This window comes from Nesoenas mayeri (genome assembly GCF_963082525.1).
Source record: "Nesoenas mayeri genome assembly, chromosome: 2".
Lineage (NCBI taxonomy): Eukaryota > Metazoa > Chordata > Aves > Columbiformes > Columbidae > Nesoenas > Nesoenas mayeri.
This window is the reverse complement of record NC_137543.1, coordinates 135,201,524-135,222,862: the sequence shown is the minus strand read 5'-3', so window position 1 is coordinate 135,222,862 and position 21,339 is coordinate 135,201,524. Positions and strand designations below refer to the sequence as shown.

General features: G+C 36.4%; 1 protein-coding gene across 1 annotated transcript in view; it reads right to left on the bottom strand.

The window, feature by feature from the left end:
- THSD7A (thrombospondin type 1 domain containing 7A) overlaps positions 1-21,339 on the bottom strand; it is a gene marked incomplete at its 3' end in the record, with an annotated part of 196,496 nt that overhangs the window by 89,245 nt on the left and 85,912 nt on the right. Inside the window, exons 3-7 of the mRNA XM_080339999.1 lie at positions 12,360-12,608; positions 10,592-10,773; positions 8,806-8,874; positions 4,675-4,830; positions 2,164-2,367 (exon numbers count right to left, since the gene is read on the bottom strand). Of these exons, the coding sequence (XP_080196125.1) occupies positions 2,164-2,367; positions 4,675-4,830; positions 8,806-8,874; positions 10,592-10,773; positions 12,360-12,608 (860 nt within the window). The remainder of the gene's footprint in view (positions 1-2,163; positions 2,368-4,674; positions 4,831-8,805; positions 8,875-10,591; positions 10,774-12,359; positions 12,609-21,339) is intronic.

The following is a 21,339-nucleotide window of genomic DNA, read 5'->3' as shown; positions in this document are numbered from 1 at the left end:
ATTAATTGAACCACAGTCTTCAACTGACAGTCAATGCAGTCTTCTCCAAGAAGTGCTCAAAGAACACTGAATATCACAAATTTCATATTATGATTCATTTAAACCATGATGTTCAGACAATGGAAGAGTAACATTCTCCAAACTTTATTTTACTGCAAACTACCTTGCAGATGTAGGGCTTGATGTAAAACCTGCCTGATTGCGAGGTGCTGCTCTCCTAGATTTTGCAAGCAGAATCTGGATGCCTGCAAGAAGCATTTGATGAAGGATACACATGCCAGGGTAGGAGGCCAGAGTACTAGATGGGAGTTACTAAGGTTGGTGGTTCCTCACTTCGCAATTTGCTTCTACTGTATCATGCTAATCTTTCTCAGGAGAGACCCAAGGAAAAGTCACTTAGTGTTACTGGTGAAGATCACAGAAGATCTTAACTAAGAGAAGGAAGTAATTTTGAGGGAGAGCTGAGGCAATCCACTGCATTACTCTCCATTGCTTTTGCACTCTGTCAAAGATATTGAACCTTTGTGGGTGATTAGACCTTTGCAAAAGAAACCATAATTGCAATTCATTTTCTCCATTCTTTGAAGCTATGTCCAAAACTCTTTAATCTTAAAGACTAACAGGCACATGGCCAAAGCCTGATTTCTCCCTCCTTTTGGGATGGATTACTGATATAGGCAATGTATAATGTCATCTAATTACAGTAATATATAACGCCATATAAGTCAGAAAGACAAAGATTAATACTGTCAGTAAAGAAGTTAATCACAAGTCCAATTTTGCCAAAAAAGACGTTGAAGTGCAGAGAGCAAATCCTGTGAGTTTGAAACGGAATAGAAAATACCATACACATAAAACTTATCTCAAAGTTGAGAAGCTCAATTGCATCTTCTAAATGTATTATGGTTACAATAAATTATAGCCAACATAAATGTCTGTATTACAATCTCAGAAGAAATTAGGCTGATCAGAAGTTAGACAAGTGAGCAAATAAAACTCCTCAAAACTGAAGGTAAACCAAACTATGTGAAATCTAGTAAAGGAAAAAAATACACTTGATTGTTTGGTTTACAATTTTTTTTTGCTATTAAAAAGAAAAAAAAAAAGATAAAATTTCAGAATTACATAGGGAAAAATTTAATTTATGAGGAAAAGGCCACTTTTCACCTGACAATATATACAAACAAAATTTCAAATATTTTTAGTGTTGTTGTCAAGAAATTATTACACTGTGAAGGGATTGTTTTAGGAAAGGAACATAAAATGTAGTCGATTCAATATCATAGTTCTAGGCTAATCTGAACATGAAAGCTGAAGATTTAAATCTCTCTATAATCAGTTCTTATTACTTCTGATGAATTTAATTATAAAATATTTTGTGTAGCTGTTAAATACTCATCAGAGATGTACACTTACTTAATCCTCTATAGGGAGGTAGAAGTTTCTTAGCATAACTACACTGTAGTCAGTACAATTATTTTAATTCACATGCTGCTCTAAACTGTAGTATTATGAATTAATAAGGAATATTCTTGCAACAGTAATCCATGAGTCTTCCATAGATTAAAGTATTTTCTAAGCAGCTTTCAAAATAGGTTTTCATGACTGTGTCATGCAAAATCTGTTTTCTCTCACAGAGGATAACTAAATAATGATGGTATTTTTTCTGACCTTTTGAAAAAGAAAGACAGCCTGGACTGTCAAACCAACTTCTTAACACATATCAAACCATGCTTTTTAATAAATACATTATTATTTTTCTTCCAGCTATGCTTAGTGCAATACATCTTACTTTACTCACACTTTATATGGTTTTGGGCTCAGCAGATCAGATTTGTTAGTAGGATTACATCAGAAAATTCAGTCAAGTCATTGCAGGCATGAGTCTGACCTACTGAAAAGCAATAGCCATTTCCTACTGACTTTTCTCAAAGTCTCTTTGGGAACTTTTGAAAACCTAAAGCATGTAGGAGAAGGAGCTTGATCCTAGAGGGACCAGAGGGCCTATCCTACTTAACCAATACAACAGACATTTCTCTCTGTTCCAGTCATCTTGGTCTTAAGGACTGAGAAAGCTGAGAACAACAAAAACTGCTACCCTTTTGGACTATATTTTAGCATCTTCACTCTAGTTGCTGTGGACTGTGGGGAAAAGCATCTTACCATCACTGTTGATGCAGACAACAATAGGAACCTGTGTACCAGTGCCACATGGCTTTTCATTGTCAGGAATGCACTCCTCCAACCCCACGATTCTCCAGTCATAGCAGGAGGGCTCCTCACATGGGATGGCTTCCAGCAGGTGAGGGCAGTTTCCTGTTCCTCCCGTAGGCTCATTGGTGATGCGCCGTTTCCTTAGTTTAAAGCCTAAAATGTCCATGAAAATAGAAAAGAAAGAATAAGTCAATTCTAAAATGCAAAGTGAAGAGGTTTTTATCTATCTACATCTAAGTGAATGGTTAAGTTTCTCTTCTGTGTAAAGGATACCACGGACACTCAGTGCAACACTGCATTTAAGAGAACTGAGTAGAATTAGTTGAAGAAGGAAGGGAGGTAAAACTTAACAAGATCATAATGAGTTTTGAGTTTATTCAGTAAGCTTTGCTTTGAATCCCTGTTTATCCTAGTCATATGTACTCCAGGAGGGAGACAGGAGTAATTTCCTGTGCATCTCTCTTGCTGGATCATCTAACAAATTGTTGACTACATTGGTAACTACATTGTGGGGTTGCCATTTCTCAAACATGTTGTTTGTTTTCTTCTCAGGTACCTTCCAACAGGGATAGATTATAAAGTGAAATCAGCTTCTAAACACTCTCCTTGTGAGCATTTACAAATTTCCTTAAGACTACCTAGGCTCATTTTCAATTGGAGAAACTCATGGGCCTTTATACAGTGTGTCATCTGCCAAGCCCATGTCACCCTCTGAGAACAAGCCCTTCTCTCACTTTCAGGATGGCATGTTGAAAAAGCCAGACTAATCTACAGTCAGAACAACCTAACCAAACTGAACAGAATCGGGAAATAGTTTCTTGTGTAGAGTTTCTGATATATCTGATGAGAATATTTTAATTTTGGCAAAGTTTTCCTTCTTTTCACATCTCTTCATAGTCTTTGTTTCATCTTGATATGCAGACAGGTTAGTAATACACATATTTTATTTTTATATAAAATATTATGTATAACTCTTTAATATCTACCAGGACACAAACTAAACAGGAGAGATTTTCCAAAGACATGTGTGCAAAAAATAATTCTTTGTTTGAAGATGTGCCTCTTAATTATAACAAATATTACTCTAAAAATATATTTCCATGTATCTATTTCTTTTCTAAATTGAAGAGGTTTACTAAGCCTGCCACAAAAGACTGATATAATTTCACAAAAAGAACCCCAGTGTCTAATGTAACAAAGGTGGCAAATGATCCACAGTAAAAGCTATTCCTGAAATATGTAGAGAGACTCGCTGCTAAAACTGGGAGTGCCAGTACAACTTCCACATAATTCTCTCAGAACTGTAAATGTAACTGTAAAACAAAATCTAAGTATTTCCAGATAAGAGGAAAACATTGATAGCTGAGAAAAGATTCCTGGTCATGTGTGCAGGAATAAAGACTTGCATAAAATACATCCTAATACATTTCCATTAGGCAAGTGTCCAAATCAGTCTCACAAACCTAAACATTAGTCCTGAAAATGTAGCAAATCTTTCAGTGATGAAACAACAACAGAAATAACAGGCTACTTGACTGTTATACTCAGAGAATACTCAATCCAATGGGCTTACACAATGAACTGCTTTTTCTTTCTTGAATTGATCAAGGTCAGGTCACATTACCCTGAGACAGCATTGTAAAACTTGGATTATTGCTGCCCAGACTGAAGGGCAGCTAACAGTATATCAGGAAGAAGCAGCTAAGCTAATGTGGCAATTACAGTTGCTCCTTCAAGTGGACATATGTGGCTGCTCTTTCTAATGAGTATTTTCAATCAAGGAAGCTTGTATTCTCAGCTTTTGTCAGATAATCACATCACAGCAATGACTTGGCCACTTTTTCTTATTTAGGGCTAGAAACCTGAAGTCTTCTTACGTGAAGTCCTTGTCACTGTATTCTTGCTTTCCAATATTTTGATATCAGGTTACTACAACCTGTTTTGCATAGGAATAAACTGTTAAACACATGAAAATTGAAACCAGTACATATGTCACCAGTAAACTGTGTCAGTTATCAACAGCTAATGGTCTCAACTCTTTGCCAGAGAATGCTTTACAGTCTACTGGTGAACTCTTAAGCTATCACTGAACTGTAAACCTTTAAGTGACTTGGACACTATCCACCTCAAAGGCTGCTTCTGTCCTCCTTTGGAAAGAGAATTGTGATTTGAACATGTACACAAACCGTATGCCTTTCAGTTTAAATTTTAAAACTGGAATTGACTTGTAATTACCCAACCTGATCTTGAGAGCTTAGTAAACAGCCTACATTTTTGCCAGCTTTGGTGGAGCAGTACTGATAAACACAGTCCTAATTCAATGACCTTTTTTTTGATGTTGAGGCACTGGATATAGTCTTCTTGGTACAAAATTCAGTATGCTTGCATAGCCAGTGGTCCCTAGTGACTTAGGAATAAAAAATAATCACCACTAAAAGGCTTCACTGAATTTTTACATACCCTTCTTGGCCTGAGGGTCATCACAGCTTTCATAGGTGCATGGTCCCCAGGCTGACCATGCTGAGGTCTCACACTCTGTAGGACAGGGGATATGGCACAGCTGGGAGGTGCTGGGAAGAGGTCCCGTACACAATTTACGGTCCACTGGCCTTGAGGCTGTCAAAACAAAGTCAACACATTTCTTACATGTCATCACTCACGATCTTTTATTCTAAGAGGAAAGCACTATCCTTCATTCAAAAAGACTGCTGTCATCATTTTAATCTGATGAAGTGATGGTAAAATGCCTATCTTGAGAAAATGAAGCAGAAACCAGTTTAACTCCCTGCATGAACAGAGCCAAATCTGATAACGTGGAGTTGGGAAAATAGTAGATATTGCAGCACCCTCTTGGACCTGGTCCTCTCATGTAATGGATAGATGATGTTACAACAATTGTCCGCATTGTGCTCTGTGTAAATCAATGTCTTGCTGTCTTGTTCAGTTTGTCTTCACTTAAGAAACTGAAGAAAAAGCTGTATAAATCCATTTGCTCCTGTGTGATATTATAACTTCAAAAGCCTGCCTAATTAATGTTTAGAAGATTAATTTTAAGCTATAATCTGAAACACAGTTAAAATTATGACCACATTTTGTTTTTTCTTTACTCTAAAGACCTTCAAGTGCACATTCAGCAGTAAGATTTAGTTTGAGAAAGGCTTTATTTTAGATACATCTATGGTTTGCATATAAATAATTAAAACTCTGCTCAAGAGAATTGATTTTTTCATTAAAATATTAATCTAAAGAGAAATGTCAAGGCAGATTCTTGTGTTCTTTAAGGACCAATAAGCTCTGGAAGAGACCAAAATCACCCTGCTCCTTCCATAATTTACTCTTTTGAATTCCCAGGTTACATAAATAAGAAGACAACTCTATAAGGTGCCAGACTAAAGACACAGAACTCTAAATCAAAATATACTATTCATTACAAGTGAGATTTTAATTCTCTTGCATAATATAGGACTTCACAAAATATTAAACTAAACAGAGAATATCTGCTGGAAGGCAAATTGAAGTCTGTTATACTCATTCACTTCAGTTGATTGAAGAAACATGCAATTCCTTAGCTTAAAACACACTCATCCTACTCCCTCAGCATTTTTTCACAGGAAATTTACCTCATTATTTTTCTGCCATCACTACAAATAGTCTCTTTTGATGGAAAGAGCTCTCTGATTAAACATATTCTGAAATAAGGTCAGAATATGACAAAATATCCTTCTGAAAGACAAGATCAATAACCGTAGATACAATCTTAAAGTAAACACCAGGTTGTTTAAGCATGGTCTCATTTGTAGATATATGTGTCTCTTTCCATTCAGAATTCCTAAGTAGATCATTCCAGTTATAGAAAAAGCATTTAATTCTCACTTTTTAAAGGAAAAGGGAATGAAAAATCATCGGCCTCCCTATTCTGGCTTCCCATGTCGCATCCTTGGCACAGTTTTACACTGTGTTGCTCCATACAATGAGGGCATGAGGATGGCATACAGTTATTCAACATCACTGCCTCCAGCTCACCAATCTCTTAATAAAAAATGATACAAGAACAAATATTCCAAAATTTGAATAATGCTATGTTGAAATTAAATTTTATGACAGAACACTGAATTTTACAATAAGCATGACATGGGCACCTAACATGCATGATAGTCAACATAATATGCCTATCTTGTGTAGAACATGGATATAAATACAAATAATTTGCCTGTAATTCAATTTGTATTGAATAGTTTCTAATAACAAAATAAAACTGGGGAAAAAAAAAAAGTAAGTAATTGCTAACTGTACTTTTTTTAACCTTGATTTAATCAAGGAATTGCCCAAGTGAGACAGCTGAAATTAAGGGTCAATTACACCCCTGAGATGACGCCTTGCTTCAGGGAACAGAGAAAACATTCTGCGGAATTCCTTGCTTAATCTCCAGGCTGTATCAGGATAAAGCACTTACCATCAGAGTAGTTCATGGTCTGTTACTCAGAAAAAAACCAGACACCTTTCATCATTAGCAAGCTTTAAGTAGCAGATAATAATATCACAGGTGTTCCACACCTCAAATAGATATTTTTAAGACTCTGCCAATAGAAGTTACTACTGTGCTATTATCATAATCCATTTCGTTTCAAGTGAAATTTGTGATGGTCCTGAATTTCTAAAATATGAAGAATTGTCACTGTGTTTGGCTTTAAACAGACTGAGTTAAATAACAAGAATGCAATTTCAATTTTTTGGAGGTTTCTGTCCAGTAAGAATTCTAGGTCTTGTCAGCAAACACTGTAAAATAAACTTATGGTGGAAACACTTACTGAAAATATCTACCTTTTCCATGACTCATTAGAGTGTAGAGGAAGAAACAAAATGCTTTGGGGACAGGTAAGTGGTATCAATAAATCTATCAATATGCTGAAGTATTTTTGAAATTCTCTTCTTAGAATATGTGATGTATAAATGTTTGCTACCAGATGTTATATATTGCTGTTAAAACAAAAGAATTCAACAGTAGGACAGACAAGTGTTATTCCAGATTATTACAAAAAAATGTTTCATCATTGAAGACTCAGGATGCATTTCACCCAGGATTACTCAGAATTTTTTCTTTGAGATGACAGTAAAATAAGAAAACTTTGTCTTGCCTGGGTATCTTAGGAACATCTTGATCCCACTGATTTAAACAGATTTTTTTCCAGCATCAAGAAAGTATAATGAACTCAACTTTTGCTGCTTATCATTTAGCAAGGACACTTTGAGAGAGGATGGTGCTGGATGCAGAAATTTGCAGTTTAAATCCCTATATTATCTCTCCTTTAATACTCTCCTGTGGCAGCAATAAAGACAGTTCTTTATTCCTTGGCAGTGATGCTGAATGCTGATTAGGTTGTGTATAATACTAGAAGCTCTGTGTGGAATTTGACCCAATTTGGGGCCAAAAATGGAAAGAAAAGTGAATGCATATTGATAATCTCTCTTCTTCAATCTAACTAAAAAAAAATTTGCTCAGTTTTGAATAAATTTCAGATTTCAAGTAATGACCTAAAAACTAAAATGAGATTCTATCACCCTGTCCTCAAATCATCCAGTATACTAGGAAATTTTAGCTGAATATGTTTTATCCCCTTGTAAAGCATCTCTCAGAATGACTGCATTTGAAAAAGAACTGAAAAGAAAAAAACACAGGTCTGTTCTTAAGTTCTTGCTACATTTATCAAGATCTCAACCTCTTCATTCTTCTCCAGGACCCACAAACATACCAGTGCCCAGTACTGACCAGGCTGGCAAAGAGAGTTAATCTCTACATGGCTGCAGCAGTATAAGCAGATACAACTCCATTTTCCTCCCTCTGGTCATTTGTCGCACTGGTTTCACAGCTAATAAATTTATGCTCGTACAGGAATTTTCCTCCCATCCTCATTCTATATTGAGAGTTTTAAAGGTACTTGGAAATGGATGACGCAATCTACTTCATAGGCTTACCGCAAGATAAACTTCATGACTAATAGGTTAAACAGGTGAACAGAGATGAAACAATTTATGTGGGTGGCAAGTAAATGACAGAATTACAGTGGCCTCCAGGAATCTTGATTATCGGCTCCCTAATTACTACATTCAGCATTGCCTCTTCTTCCTCAAGTCTAAATTTGTGAATTCTGATAGGAGACAATACAGACCTGAGTGTCATTGAGGATTCTGGTTTAGCTAAGTATTAAAAGTTTAAATTCTTTCAGGATCCCTAACTCAGTGTTTTAAATCTACAAAAGGGACTAGAATTAATAGCTGTTATGAATGCAACAAAGCAATTCACAGCGCTCAGAGTCAGGAGAAATATCAGTCACTTGCTGAAATGGCTCAGGAGCGGGAGCAGGGAACTGTCCTGGCATCCACACTGGCTAATGAACTTCATTAGTTTGAGTTCAGGCCTGTCACTTTCAAATTGATCTCAAATTTTCTGAGAATGCACAAATCCAACTATTTCAAAGCTATATAAACACGTTCATAATAGACATTCAGCCAATGTAGTTCCCCTGAAAGGGACGTTGCCTCCTTTGCACGCTTTTGATTGAAAGGCTAAGCCAGAGGCCTTAATTTACCTACCTGTTATTTCAAAAGTGATCGATAGCAGAGGTGCAGCACTAGCCTTCGACTTGCTCTGTGACTGACTTTCTGAAATAACAGGGAAACGCCACCATAAGTATATGAGAATGGAGGTCTTCAAAGCAGGCTTACTGAGACAGCATTCACTACAACCAACAGCAAACGAAGGCGTTTCCCCACAGCTAAAACTGCTAGATGTCTCCCACAGGTTTCTCCCCTCCTCAAATCACTCCTAGCTTCTAAATGCTTTTGTTTTTAGAGGCACTGATTTGCTTGTTCCTAGGAGGGCCTGGAAAGCAGCTCTTGCCCACACCAAATCCAAGAAAGGAGGGGGGAAGGAGGGGTGAGGGAGGGGGAAGAGAGGGAGGATGAATGGAGATGCAGCTCTTCTGAAAATCTGCCTCCTAATACAGAAACACCCCAGAGCTCCTTTTTAAACTAAGACCCACTTCACCCCTAGTTTGAGCTCTTGAAGAATTGTTCTCATGTTTATGCATCCAAAGACTAGTTACATTTTAATCAGCTTTCTGGGGCCTGCAGAGATTACCTCCTGATGGGCTCTGCGTATTCCTGTCACACTCTGATAAGGGCAGATTTCACACCCGCCTAAGCCGGCGAGACTTCACAGCCTACCAAAATCCTAATCATCATTCTGAACAGTAAGCTGCCACTGATTTTATTGTTACCTCTCCTTAGCTGGGAGCTTTTACTCCTTTACTCTAAGGTGGGGGCATCTAAACTCTGCTCAGCAGAGGCGATTTACTACAAGCCCTTGGATAGAAGCTGATTTCCATTAAAAGAAGCGGCTTGAAAGCTTCTTCTTCAATAACTACAGTTGTGGGGCCAATGGAGCACACAAGTCACACTCCACTGATCTGAGCAGTCACACTGAGACGGATGTCAGCATTAATACTGACCACAAGGTCTACTTCTACCTGCAAGTTTGAGAGCACCTTTAGCCCACAGCAGAAATGTCATTATCCTGCAGTTTGGTCAGCTCTGCTCTAAATGTTGTATTATAGGACTTGTAAAATGATGTTACTTTTCCTAAAATGTATGGCTGTATTTATTTCTTTATTACTAATAATGTATGTTTGTATAAAAGAGCTATGGAAGAGGATAAAATTTAATTAATGAGCTAAATGCATTTAGCTTAATTAGTAATTTCTACATCCATATGTATGCAGAAGTAGAAGTAACATAAAATACTCAAATGTTGTTCTTTAGTGTGTATTTTACAAAGCGAATCAAATATTTTGTCTCTTAAGCTACTCTCTCTTGTCTTAAGAAGCTGTACAGAATGTAGTAATGACAAGGAATCACCTCTTCTCTCTTTCCATTCAGGAAGCAAACTCACAAAATCACATTGGCTTAAAGTTCTCAAAGTGACTGAAGAACTTGAACAAATCAAGAAAATAAAAGGAAAGAAAAAAAAATCCCTAAGACAGGAATTCTACAGTATATGAAGGAACCACATCTAGAATTTTTGACTCACCTTCCCCAAGCTCTTTCTTACTGAGGGATATTCTTCCCATAAGAAAAAAATGTTTCAGTAAATATTAAGAAAAAGTAATTTGTATCTAAGAACCAATGTTTGCAGCATAGAGAATGAAATCTACTGCAATTAAGTATTTTAATCTAAACCAAATTTTTTTTTAAGTATGGTTAAGAGTAACCTGCAAGGTAAGAATGCATTCATGACAGAATCCAATGCCTGTCAAGAAGCTTTGGAATTCTGGAGTCCTTTGATTTCACACTAATTCTATTGCAAGTTAATCAAAATTACCTTCTTTTTCCTTGAGAGTATTTAAATAGGAGAGGAGATTTTCATTAGCTTGCACGCAGTACATTTCCCGAGTTTGAATGCCACCTCCACACAGTGCTGTCTGATTTCCTCGCCTCTTGTCTTGTTGACTAAGGAGAGGATCGACCCGGCATTCTGTCCACTCCGTAGTCCGCCAACCATACCTGGATCAAATTTAGTTAATTGAGTCTTTAGAAATCATGAAGCCATTCTACACATCATTAAGTTACACAAGCTGAAACACCTTAATAGCTTTATTCATTTTCTAGAAGGCCTGAGCCCCACAATTTCTTGGATGTAGAGATGCATTGTCTGATATTTTATGTGGGTGGAAACTTTTATTCTCTTATTTCACTTTTAATATTATCACTTCATAGAAAGGTCTTTTCTGTTCTATTCCTGAAACATACTGCACATATGAATACTTTATTTGAGGGAAGAAAAAGTTGATATACAGAGACACATAGCCTGTGTTCAGATAAGCTGACTTTCAACACTGTGACTCTTGGAATTTTAGAGCTAGATAACTTATATAAACCAAAGGGGGGAAGGGAAAAAAAAAAAAAAAAAAAAATCAAAGAAATGTCCATGCTGAGAAACATAAGAGCCAGAAGAGGAGAGGGAAAAAAATCACCACAACCCAACCACCCAAAAACAAACCCCAAAGCCTCTTGTTAATCTTTGATAAGAGAGACAGAAGTTTCTCCTGAACATCAAGGTTAAACTATAATTGTATTTTTTTATTATTACTTCAGAAAAACCTTCCAATAAGTTCATTTTTCACTGTGAATAGGAAGATGGCTCTGCAGTACTGAAGCATCCCTACTAGGTACTGATGAATGATGAGAAGATGTGGGCTTTCTAATCAGTGAATACACAGGAAAGAAGATCTGTGACTCCCTGTTAAAACTCCAATCAAGATTACAAACTGCAAGAAATGCCACACACTTCTCCACTCAAGAAGTTTTTTTAAGGCTAAATCAAGCAAATTGCTTCCCAATGTGGCTGAAGATGGGGAAAGATGACATTTCAACTCTTAAATTAAAAATATGTGCTACAGTCAAAGATGCTTAACATCAAATGACATTTCCCCAGACCCTTTTCCCAGTTTGATAAAGAAAAACACAGTTGCAACTTTTAACATTAACCTCTGTTAGCTGGTAGGGATTACAGAAATCTCTTGCATCATAAAGTGCTTGCTGTCACCCCTCCTAAATTTTAAACAGGGTTAATTTATTTAGTATCTCTGTTAGCCTCTCCCATTTTCTATTTGGAGCCCAGTCCTGTCTTTGTTGTGCTGAACTTGAGCATGGTTGTTAATCAAATGTTTATCACCTCTTTCCTATGTTAAGCATCTGTCTGCAAAGAGACAAGTACTTCAAAAAACAATGGTTCTCGTAGAAATGTTATGTAGGGAAAAGATCATTGGCAAATTATTACAATTGATTTATTACGGTCTTGACTTTGCCTGCATATGCACAAACATCCCCTTTTAAAAGTTAACACTAATAAAAAATATGTATTTTTGGTTTTCCTGCATTTAGAGAAGGAAGTGATTTCACTATAATAGCAGCTATTTGCACACTTTAGGCTTTTAAGAAGAGCACTGAATAAGCAAAGTATATTGAAGCAAAAAATCAAAACCATTACTTCTTTAATAATGATTTGGTTAATATTCCATTACCAGCCCGGCATGCTTATTTGAAATTCTTCATTTTAGTATAGGGAGAACTGAAATGAACCAACTTACGTAATGCACGGTGCCACACCATCTCCTTGAGAAACACACTGCTCTGTTTCTTCTAATTGTGGGCATTCGCTTTCACTGCCAATAGGGAGCTGCTTAATGGTCCGTGTTCTTGTACGATTCCCTTTAGGGGTTGTCATGTCAAAGCAGGTTTTGGAGCAGGGGGTCCATTCTGACCACTCTGTCACCTGGCACTCCTTCGTGATCACACAGGACTGGAACGTAATGGGTAACTTGTCTTGTTTGCAGAAGCTGCAATAAGAGAGCATTACAACCTTCAGCACACGTTCACACTCAGTCATTAACTTCTACAGAAAAGTGCAGTCCATTGCAACACGCAAAGACAGTAAATATTTGTAAAGCTATTAAGTTCCAGTTCACATGTATTTGATCCCAAAAGATGAGGCAAAAGGGCTTTTGTTTAAACTGACTCAAACCAGATACATATAATTTGCTATAGTTAGAAGTGTTCGATATTGACATATCTGTGATCAAAACTAAAATATAAATCTTCGTACACATATAGAAGTAAAAGAAGCAAAGAAATCAATTTTCCACAGGTTTTTTTTCAGTTTTAGGTATACTAGATTATTTTTTCTAGAATGAAAAGGAAGTGAAGAATCAATAACAGAGATGTCTACACAGTATTTTTGAAGAGAACCAAGTGCTCAATGTCTTCTTCAGCTGATTTGCAGACTTTAAATTGTTTAAAAATGCAATGTCAAATATATTGAATACTTGGTCACTAATTATTTGCTTTCTTAACAGCTGGTATGTTTCTACAGAGATAGCTCATGATCTAAAAGGGGAATGATCTCTCCCTTAAAATAGAGCCTTCCCTGCTAAAGTGAAACCATAACCTTAATTTCCTTTTCCTCATGAAGGCCATAATTTCATTTCCATCCTACATCTGATTGCTTCATTTGTACATTACATAGGTTGTCAGCAAGATTTTCTTCCTCTAAATGCCTCTGCATTTTTAAACGCTATGTTCTAATGAGAAACTAACTTACTTCTACTTTAAAACTTGAGTCACAATAGGAAAATGGGCAATAAAGAAGCTAAAATTACAATTAAAGCAATCGTAACTTTAATTCCTTATTATAATTACAACATAAATATATTTATCATGTCTGTTTTGGAATAAAATTCTGGTTTCTGAAGCAGTTAAACAGGCAGGGAAAAGATTTATTGACACTGTAGATGGCACAATGAAACGTTCAGTACCAGTCCTATAAACAACTCAATAAAAGCTCCTTATTTTTTTTTTCTTTTAATAGAATAGAAAATAGTACAGAATAATGAAGATGTATAACAATTCTATTGCCATACAAGACTTTGGCATGACCATATATGCAACATTGTGTTGAACTACTATTAACAAAATTTTGTAATACTTGAAGTAGGGATACTTGGATGAGACTAACAGGAGATTTGAAAACATGATAAATGAAAGTACTTCTACATACAAGAGGCAAAGCAATTATACACCTTGGTAACAGAAGATTCTATCTGTGGCAAAAGACAGTATCAGCAGGTTCAGAAAGAGGCTGGATGAATTTGTGGACAATAGGTTTATATACCATCCCTATAACATTGACTTTGCAACTGCAGAAATACAAAGGGAATGGACTGCAAAAGGCAGGCAGGGCTCATGTGCTTGGTTTTTAAATAGCACCTCCCTTTACCACTGCTGGAGAAAACGGGCTGGAGACACTACTGGGCTTGGCAGACCATAGCGGATTACTCAATCGGGGATTTCTTATGTTCTTATTATGTGAAAGGTGGTGGTGAGGGGGAGAAACTAATAAATGATAGACACTGTTTATTCTGCTTGAGGATAGAACTACATCCTGCTTGTAGTGAAAGACACTCAAAGCTTTTAAGAAAATTTTTCTTTAATAATGAGCTTTTTTTCATTTTCATCTAGCCCCATCTGGCACAGGGCTATAGCACTGTCAAATTCAATATAACAGTTTCTGTACCTTTGACAAAACATATAGACTCTTTTATCCCACAAAGACACATATTTTAATGACTGGAGAAAAGATTTATTCCTTATGAATTCTAACATGGACAGTATTTGCAAATCCTTCTGGAAAACAGATGAATTTTCTTCAGCTCCTCCCAAATTCCTTTCTAACATGACTGCTGTGAGAGCACACAAAAACAACCTCTTCATTCATATTGTGACTGGGGCTGAGTTTAATTATAGGCACACATTCCTAGGGAACATGCACAAAATTACCACCACAAAGCAGCTTTGGTGTAGAGTGAAAAGATTAATTAATGATGTGTAATTCTCTATGGGCTTTTCAAAACTTCTTTACGAGAAGTGCTACATGAGAAAGACTAATATTAATTCTCAGAAGTTGTCTTACTACATAGATAGATAGATAGATAGATAGATAGATAGATAAACAAACAATCTTCCTTCAATGACGTTACCTTCAACCTGCCTGTATCCCCAAACACTCATGAACCCTAAAGTTGTCCCTGGCTCTGACAGTCTATGATTCCTACACAGCTTCATGCAGAGATTATTTCCTTCCCTGATAAGGGAACCCTCCACCGCAACATGAAGGATTCAAGTTCTTTAGAACGATTGATGTATTTCTCCTATATAAGACCTGGAGCTGAAGTTGAGCTCAAAACTAATGAACTTACCAGTTTATTAAAAAAAATATATTTTGACCTAGTTAATTTCAAAATGAATTTTTATCACAGATTTTCTGAACAAAGTGGAAAAAACTGACAAAATTGAGCCAGTGTACTGAGAAAAAACAAAACAAAACAAAAACAAAAAAACCCACACACTTTCACATAAGTGGAATTGGAAAAAAAAACACCTCAACAACAAACAAAACAACCACAATAAAAAAACAAACAAAAAAACCCCAACACTTTAACAGAAAGTTGTCAATAAACTCCACTCAAAAACTAAGGCCAGACCTGCAAATTCATTCACTTCCTTAAAGATTACTATAGGTTCCTGGCACTTTTCAGATTCCAAGTGCTATAGGCAAAAAGTTTTTTAAAACAGTTTAGACTTATATTTGTTCACAGGACTCAGCTGAAGAGTTATTTGGTCAGTGGCACAGATTCAGCAGGCTAGTACATTCTTGTTCATGGTCATTTTACTTTTTATTAAAAGCTGTTGTTGATATAGCTTATATAATTAGAATGGGCTTTTTTTTTTTTTCTTGTTTGTTATTATTTCCATATGTGGGTATGAAAAGGACCCAAATAGAATTGTACCATGTTACTAGCCCCATTATTTATTTGTGATATTTGATAGAAGAAAAGTAATAGAATTAAAGTATGCCTCACTTCAAATATTTACTTACAAATTTAATAAATTTTAAATGAGATATAAAACAATCAAATTATTAGGTTCTTGTAATCAGAACATAAATATTACAAAGGAGATAAACAAGAGGCAAAGTGAGTTGTCCATTTGTTTTCTTGCTTGCTTATTACGAGCATGCAACACTTGCAGTATTACATAAATACTGACAAGTAACAGATATTGTTGTAAGTCACCAGCAAACAATCTCTTTACTGTTTAACATACTGTCATATTATTTTTGTGAGAGGGCAGAGGCAGTCACAACTAGCAAAAGAAGCGTCAGATAAGCAAATCAGCTGCTGTTTAAACACTTCGTTTTCTTTGAACAAGTTAGAGAAACTGTGACAGCTAATTGCAAATGACCATAATCAAGTGTTTTCCTTCGAGAAGACATACTGGATTGCAAGACTTGTAATTCTTTTTGATGCATTCTAGATCAAGAAGGGACTCAGTTAAAACTCTTCAGTTATGTAAATGAGGTGCTTCAGTATCTTTGGAGGTAATACGGTAGTTCCAGAACAAGTTAGAGATCACTTCCCTCACTACTGCCTTTCCCTGACACAAGTGCGTATATATCGATTACCTGCAACCAAACTAATCTACACTTAATTTCACATTGCGTCTCTACATATCCCTCTTGCCCAGGAAATTTAGGAACAATTAATTTGATGTTTCAAAGTCCCCTCTCATTTTTCAAAGATATTTTTTCTTCTTCTTTTGACACCTTCAAAATATTTGGAAAAGTTTTTCAAACTTTATCTTACCAAGAGAAACAGATGTTCCTCATAGCTTTCAGTGTAAATGACTATCTATAGACAGACATTCATAATTAAACATACTAATCCTGTATTGTATAGAAATGCTAACTCTGAAGGTCATTTACACGCCATTTAAAAAGTTCAACATATGTAGTAACAGTAGCTGAGGAGGTTGATCATATGTCTTTTAAGTGTTTGATCTTGGGAAACAGATTGATTCTTCATCAAGACCAGGGATTGTCTTTGCTACACAAAATAGTGCCTTCTGAGTTTGGAACCAAATGTTACAGATTTGGTCTCCACAAATAATTTAAAGCAAAGCTTAATTTCATGAAGATAGCTCTGCACTTTCTGATTGATTTATGTCTAATTTAGTTAAACAAAGTTAAATGAATCTTCTCACAGGAGAAAAAGCAAATGGGCAGGTAACACATCAGAACATAAAAATGGATAATTAACATTCATTTCATGATGCCACCCAAACCACTAGAATGTTTTGTGTATCTAAGCATACACTATATGCAAAGTTAGCCATTCAGAAAGCACATGGAGATCACAAATAAGTCCTCACTATCAACCCATACAATTTTGTCCAGATAATTTCTGGGTAAGCTCAAAGAAAAGTACATTAGTTGCATTAAAATGCTGTTAAAAATCAACAGAGCAGACTAGATACAAGAAGACGTAGCATAGGGGCAACATGTAAAGTCTGCAGGAACTTGCTCTCAATTTAGTGAGCACATTCAAAGACAGCATCCTAAGTGCCTGTCTTTTGGCAGGGAAGAGGGTATTATACAATTTGAAGTAAGGCTGGGATTTGAGAAAGTATCATTTCAGAAAAAAGACAGACCTAGTGGTGAATTGAATCACTAAGGTACATAAGCATGTAGATGACATCATAGTGAAATAAGAAGGCAAACCCAAACAAAACAAAACATCACAGGGGATGAATAAGCCCTGTTGCTATTAAGCCAACATCAAACCTATTCCTGACCTCAAAGACTTAGATCAGGTAAATGAATTTTTAAAAAAGGCATTCATGGTTCAAAGGGCAAAATACAGAACATATTGCTGCTCAACCTCTTTTGGAGATGTATGGTCAGAAATTTGTGTCTGCTCACGTTCTGTAGCTTTATTTTTGCTCTTACAGCAATAAATAAAAACTAAGTATTGCTTTGGATAGGAAGGTTCCCCCTGGGGATTTCAAAGTAATTTATGAGATAATTAAGGCTAAAGACACATAAATAATGAAGCTTGAGGCATAAGCCTGGAGCAAATTGCACCACAGTACCTATGTACAAATGAGCAAGTTGTGTAGTTGAAAGATATCTTTGGAAGATAAGCTTTTAAATATGTGAATAAAATCAGATTAGTCAAGTGGTAAAACAATTCTTTCTGAGGTATCATAAGTTTCTATTACAGGGTGAATTGTGGTCTTACAATTTTTAAAAATCAGGACAACTGTATTTTATATGGCAATGATCTCTTTGAGTGTCTGTAATATCAGTCTCAAAAATAATCTTTTGAATTGTATAGAAAATTAATAGAAGACACCACTTGAGTTTCCTTCTCTATAATCTCAACTGGGATTTTTTTTTTTTTCCCCAAATAGCTAAAGGCAATCATGCTACATACATAAAGCCAAATGCACGGTCTCTTCTCCCAGGCAGTCAGCAATAGGACAAGGGGGCATGGGCTTAAACTCTGCCAGGGGAAATTTAGGCTGGATATTAGGAATAAATTCTTTACAGAGAGAGTGGTCAGGCATTGGAATGGCCTGCCCAGGGAGGTGGTGGACTCGCCATCCCTGGAGGTTTTTAAAGTGAGGTTGGACATGGCACTTAGTGCCATGATCTAGTAAACAGACTAGAGTTGGACCAAGGGTTGGACTCGATGATCTCTGAGGTCTTTTCCAACCCAGTCGATTCTGTGATTCTGTAATACATGACCACGCAACTGATCTATAAATTTATGCAGATTGAATAAGAAAAATAAATAGGTTTTAATAAAGTTATTCTATGAGCTCTACACAATTTACTGTACAACTGAGAGATTTTCTACTTTTGCTGGTGTTTCCTCCATATCATTTTCCTCCATATCATATCATGCAATGTGATACTTGCCTTGTGAGTAGCAAATGGAGGGCAAAAATGGAAAGACAGTAAGTATTCAGTCACACACCACACCCCCTTCAGTTTTCCAGAAAACTGTTATTTAAAGACTTCCTGAACTCAAGTTGCGTCCTTGCACTGACGAGTCCTTTACAGTTTTCCTCTGTGAATGAGTGTAAACACTTTCTAAACCCAAATAAGATCCTGGGATCTACATCATTTTGGAAACAATGAGTTACACACCTTTTTTACTCACCAGTAACTGTTGATAGCTATTTTTCCTTTAAAATTGCTCTGTTAATTTCTTTTTCTGACTTTAGGACTTGCATAACCATTCTCTATTCACTTCCTTTGTGGCATTTGAGAGCTTAGAGACTTCTGTAAGCTCTCTCTTCAACTGTCTCTTTGTTAGGTCCAATAGCTCTCTTTCGCTTAGTCTCATTTTATTTTAACACTGTTACATCCTACAATCACAGATCATTTCTACTGCATGTGCACCTGGATTTAAGGGCTGTTCAAGATTCATTCTGATGACATACCAAAGATCTCTGCACATCTGGACAATCTCTAACTTAATGGAAATATGAGGCCACATATTCAACATATTGAGGAAACATAATTCTGAAGATCAGTTTAGTGCTTTTCCCAATACAGCTGGTCTTTGTGTTCAAATGTAACTGAGCTCCAATGTGGGGTTTGCAATTTAAATATAAAATAGTACAGTAGAGAACATGTCCTTTACAATAAATTCTATTCATTCACCCAGTGCTGATATTTAAGAAGAACTACTAGTTACTGGTTTCATCTATAATATAAAGTAATAAAGCCCAATTGTCAAGGCTAATGCAAGCCAAATAGTCTCTTCAATAACTTTCATCTGCACTATTTTGCCATATTTTCCCTATTCCTTCACCATTATCAACATTCAGCTTTGGTTTTCTTTAATGAAATTTTCACAGCTATTCTTCCTTATTTGCATTCACTGTGTATGTTCTCCTGCAATTCTGATATATTTATTTTTTCTCCTAGTTGATTTCCAATTTGATTACATACAGAGACTTCCATTGTTCTGAAATGAATAGCATTGCTGCGGTTCAGGAGGAAGACTGATGCCAATACAAACTTTTGACACTCACAGGAAACAAAAGCCATGGCTTAGAACTGGACTGAAAAGGATTTAAGCAGAATTTAACTGTAAAATGAAAACTGTCATCTTTCAAGTCTGGATCAGTATTTGATGTGGTAGTGGATTATGCCCATAGGTCCTTCGGTCCTGTGGCTCTGAAGTTCCCTACGGGTTCAACTGTACATCTTCCCAGGCTGCTCCAGCCCTGGCACAGCCAACCTATCCTCAGACCTGGTATGGAAAGCAGACACTCCCATATCTTATGATCCTCAGGAGAGCTCAGCACAGCAGATGTCATCAAGAGAAACCCAAAAGGCATCTATATTGTCAGACACCACACAAAAAACCTAGGGAGATAGGGTATTCTTGTTGCCTCTCTCATGCTATATAATATCACAGTGATTAGATATCACATGCCCTTGGTGATCAGGAAGGGCCTGGGGTCAGCACCCCCTCTGTCAGTTGCTTTGGGGAAGGAACTTTATCATTGTTTTTGAAAAAGGCTACTGCACTTTTAGCAAAGAATACAAGCTCTTCTTGTATACTAAAGCAAAACACCAAAAAAACATGGTTATGTTTTGAATACTGAGGACTGATTGAATGAATTAAAAACTCCAGTGGAGTGAAGACGACATAACCAAAAACTAGGCTAACTGCCTGGAAGAAACTCATACTGAGTATAATATGAGGAGGTTCAGCAGTTCAGCAGAAAAAGACCCCTGCTTCTGAAAGTTTCAGATCAAAGCGCAATCAACACGCTGAAGAAATCCAGAAACATCTGACAGATTTTAAAGTGGCTTCATCTAAATACTAAAGAAAAAAAAAACAAAGACTATCTGGCAGATAAAAGAAAACACAGAGGGTTCTCTCAAGGCAGAATAATTTAAACATTTTCTGGCCCTGCACGTCCTGCACACCATCAGGCATCTCCCACAACCAGCTGTATAATCGGGAACCATGATGGTCTTTCTTGAATTCTTGCTTATCTCATGAGACATTATGTCATTTAATACCATTAGCAAAATGGTTTTCAATCTTTCCCACCAGCCGCAAGACGAAAACTATTGACATACAAGCCCATTTGATCAAAAAAACTTATCTGCAGAAAGACTTGGAACAGTGACAAATTGCTTAGAGAACACCAAAACCAGATGTTAGTTTAGCACTTGTAAACCAAACCACAGGCACACAAAAGCAGTGTTGTAAAGGCTGCATTATTGACTGAAGGGACATCTAGAGCTAGAAGCAGCTTTCAGCAAAAAAATCAGAAAGCAAATTTGTGATTCAAAATACAACATTTTTAAAACCTCACCAAAACAAACCACTAGGCTGAATGGACAATCAGTGTCCTTGCAAGACACCCTTCAGGCACAAATGGACATTGATCCACCTCTCAAAGAATCCTTAAAACAATGAAGAAATTAAAGGAGATTGGAATACAAGCATATTTTACTTTTCTTAGTAATCTCAGTAGATTTCTTAGACTTTGCTTAAATCTCAGTAGATTGCTAAAACAAATAAGAGACTGTAAAGAACACTTTTCAAAGACTGCATGTGCTTCTTATAACTGTAACCTCTTAGTGAAGGGGTAAAACATGTAGCACGTGAGACCTTATAGCAGCTTTCCAGTACTTAAAGG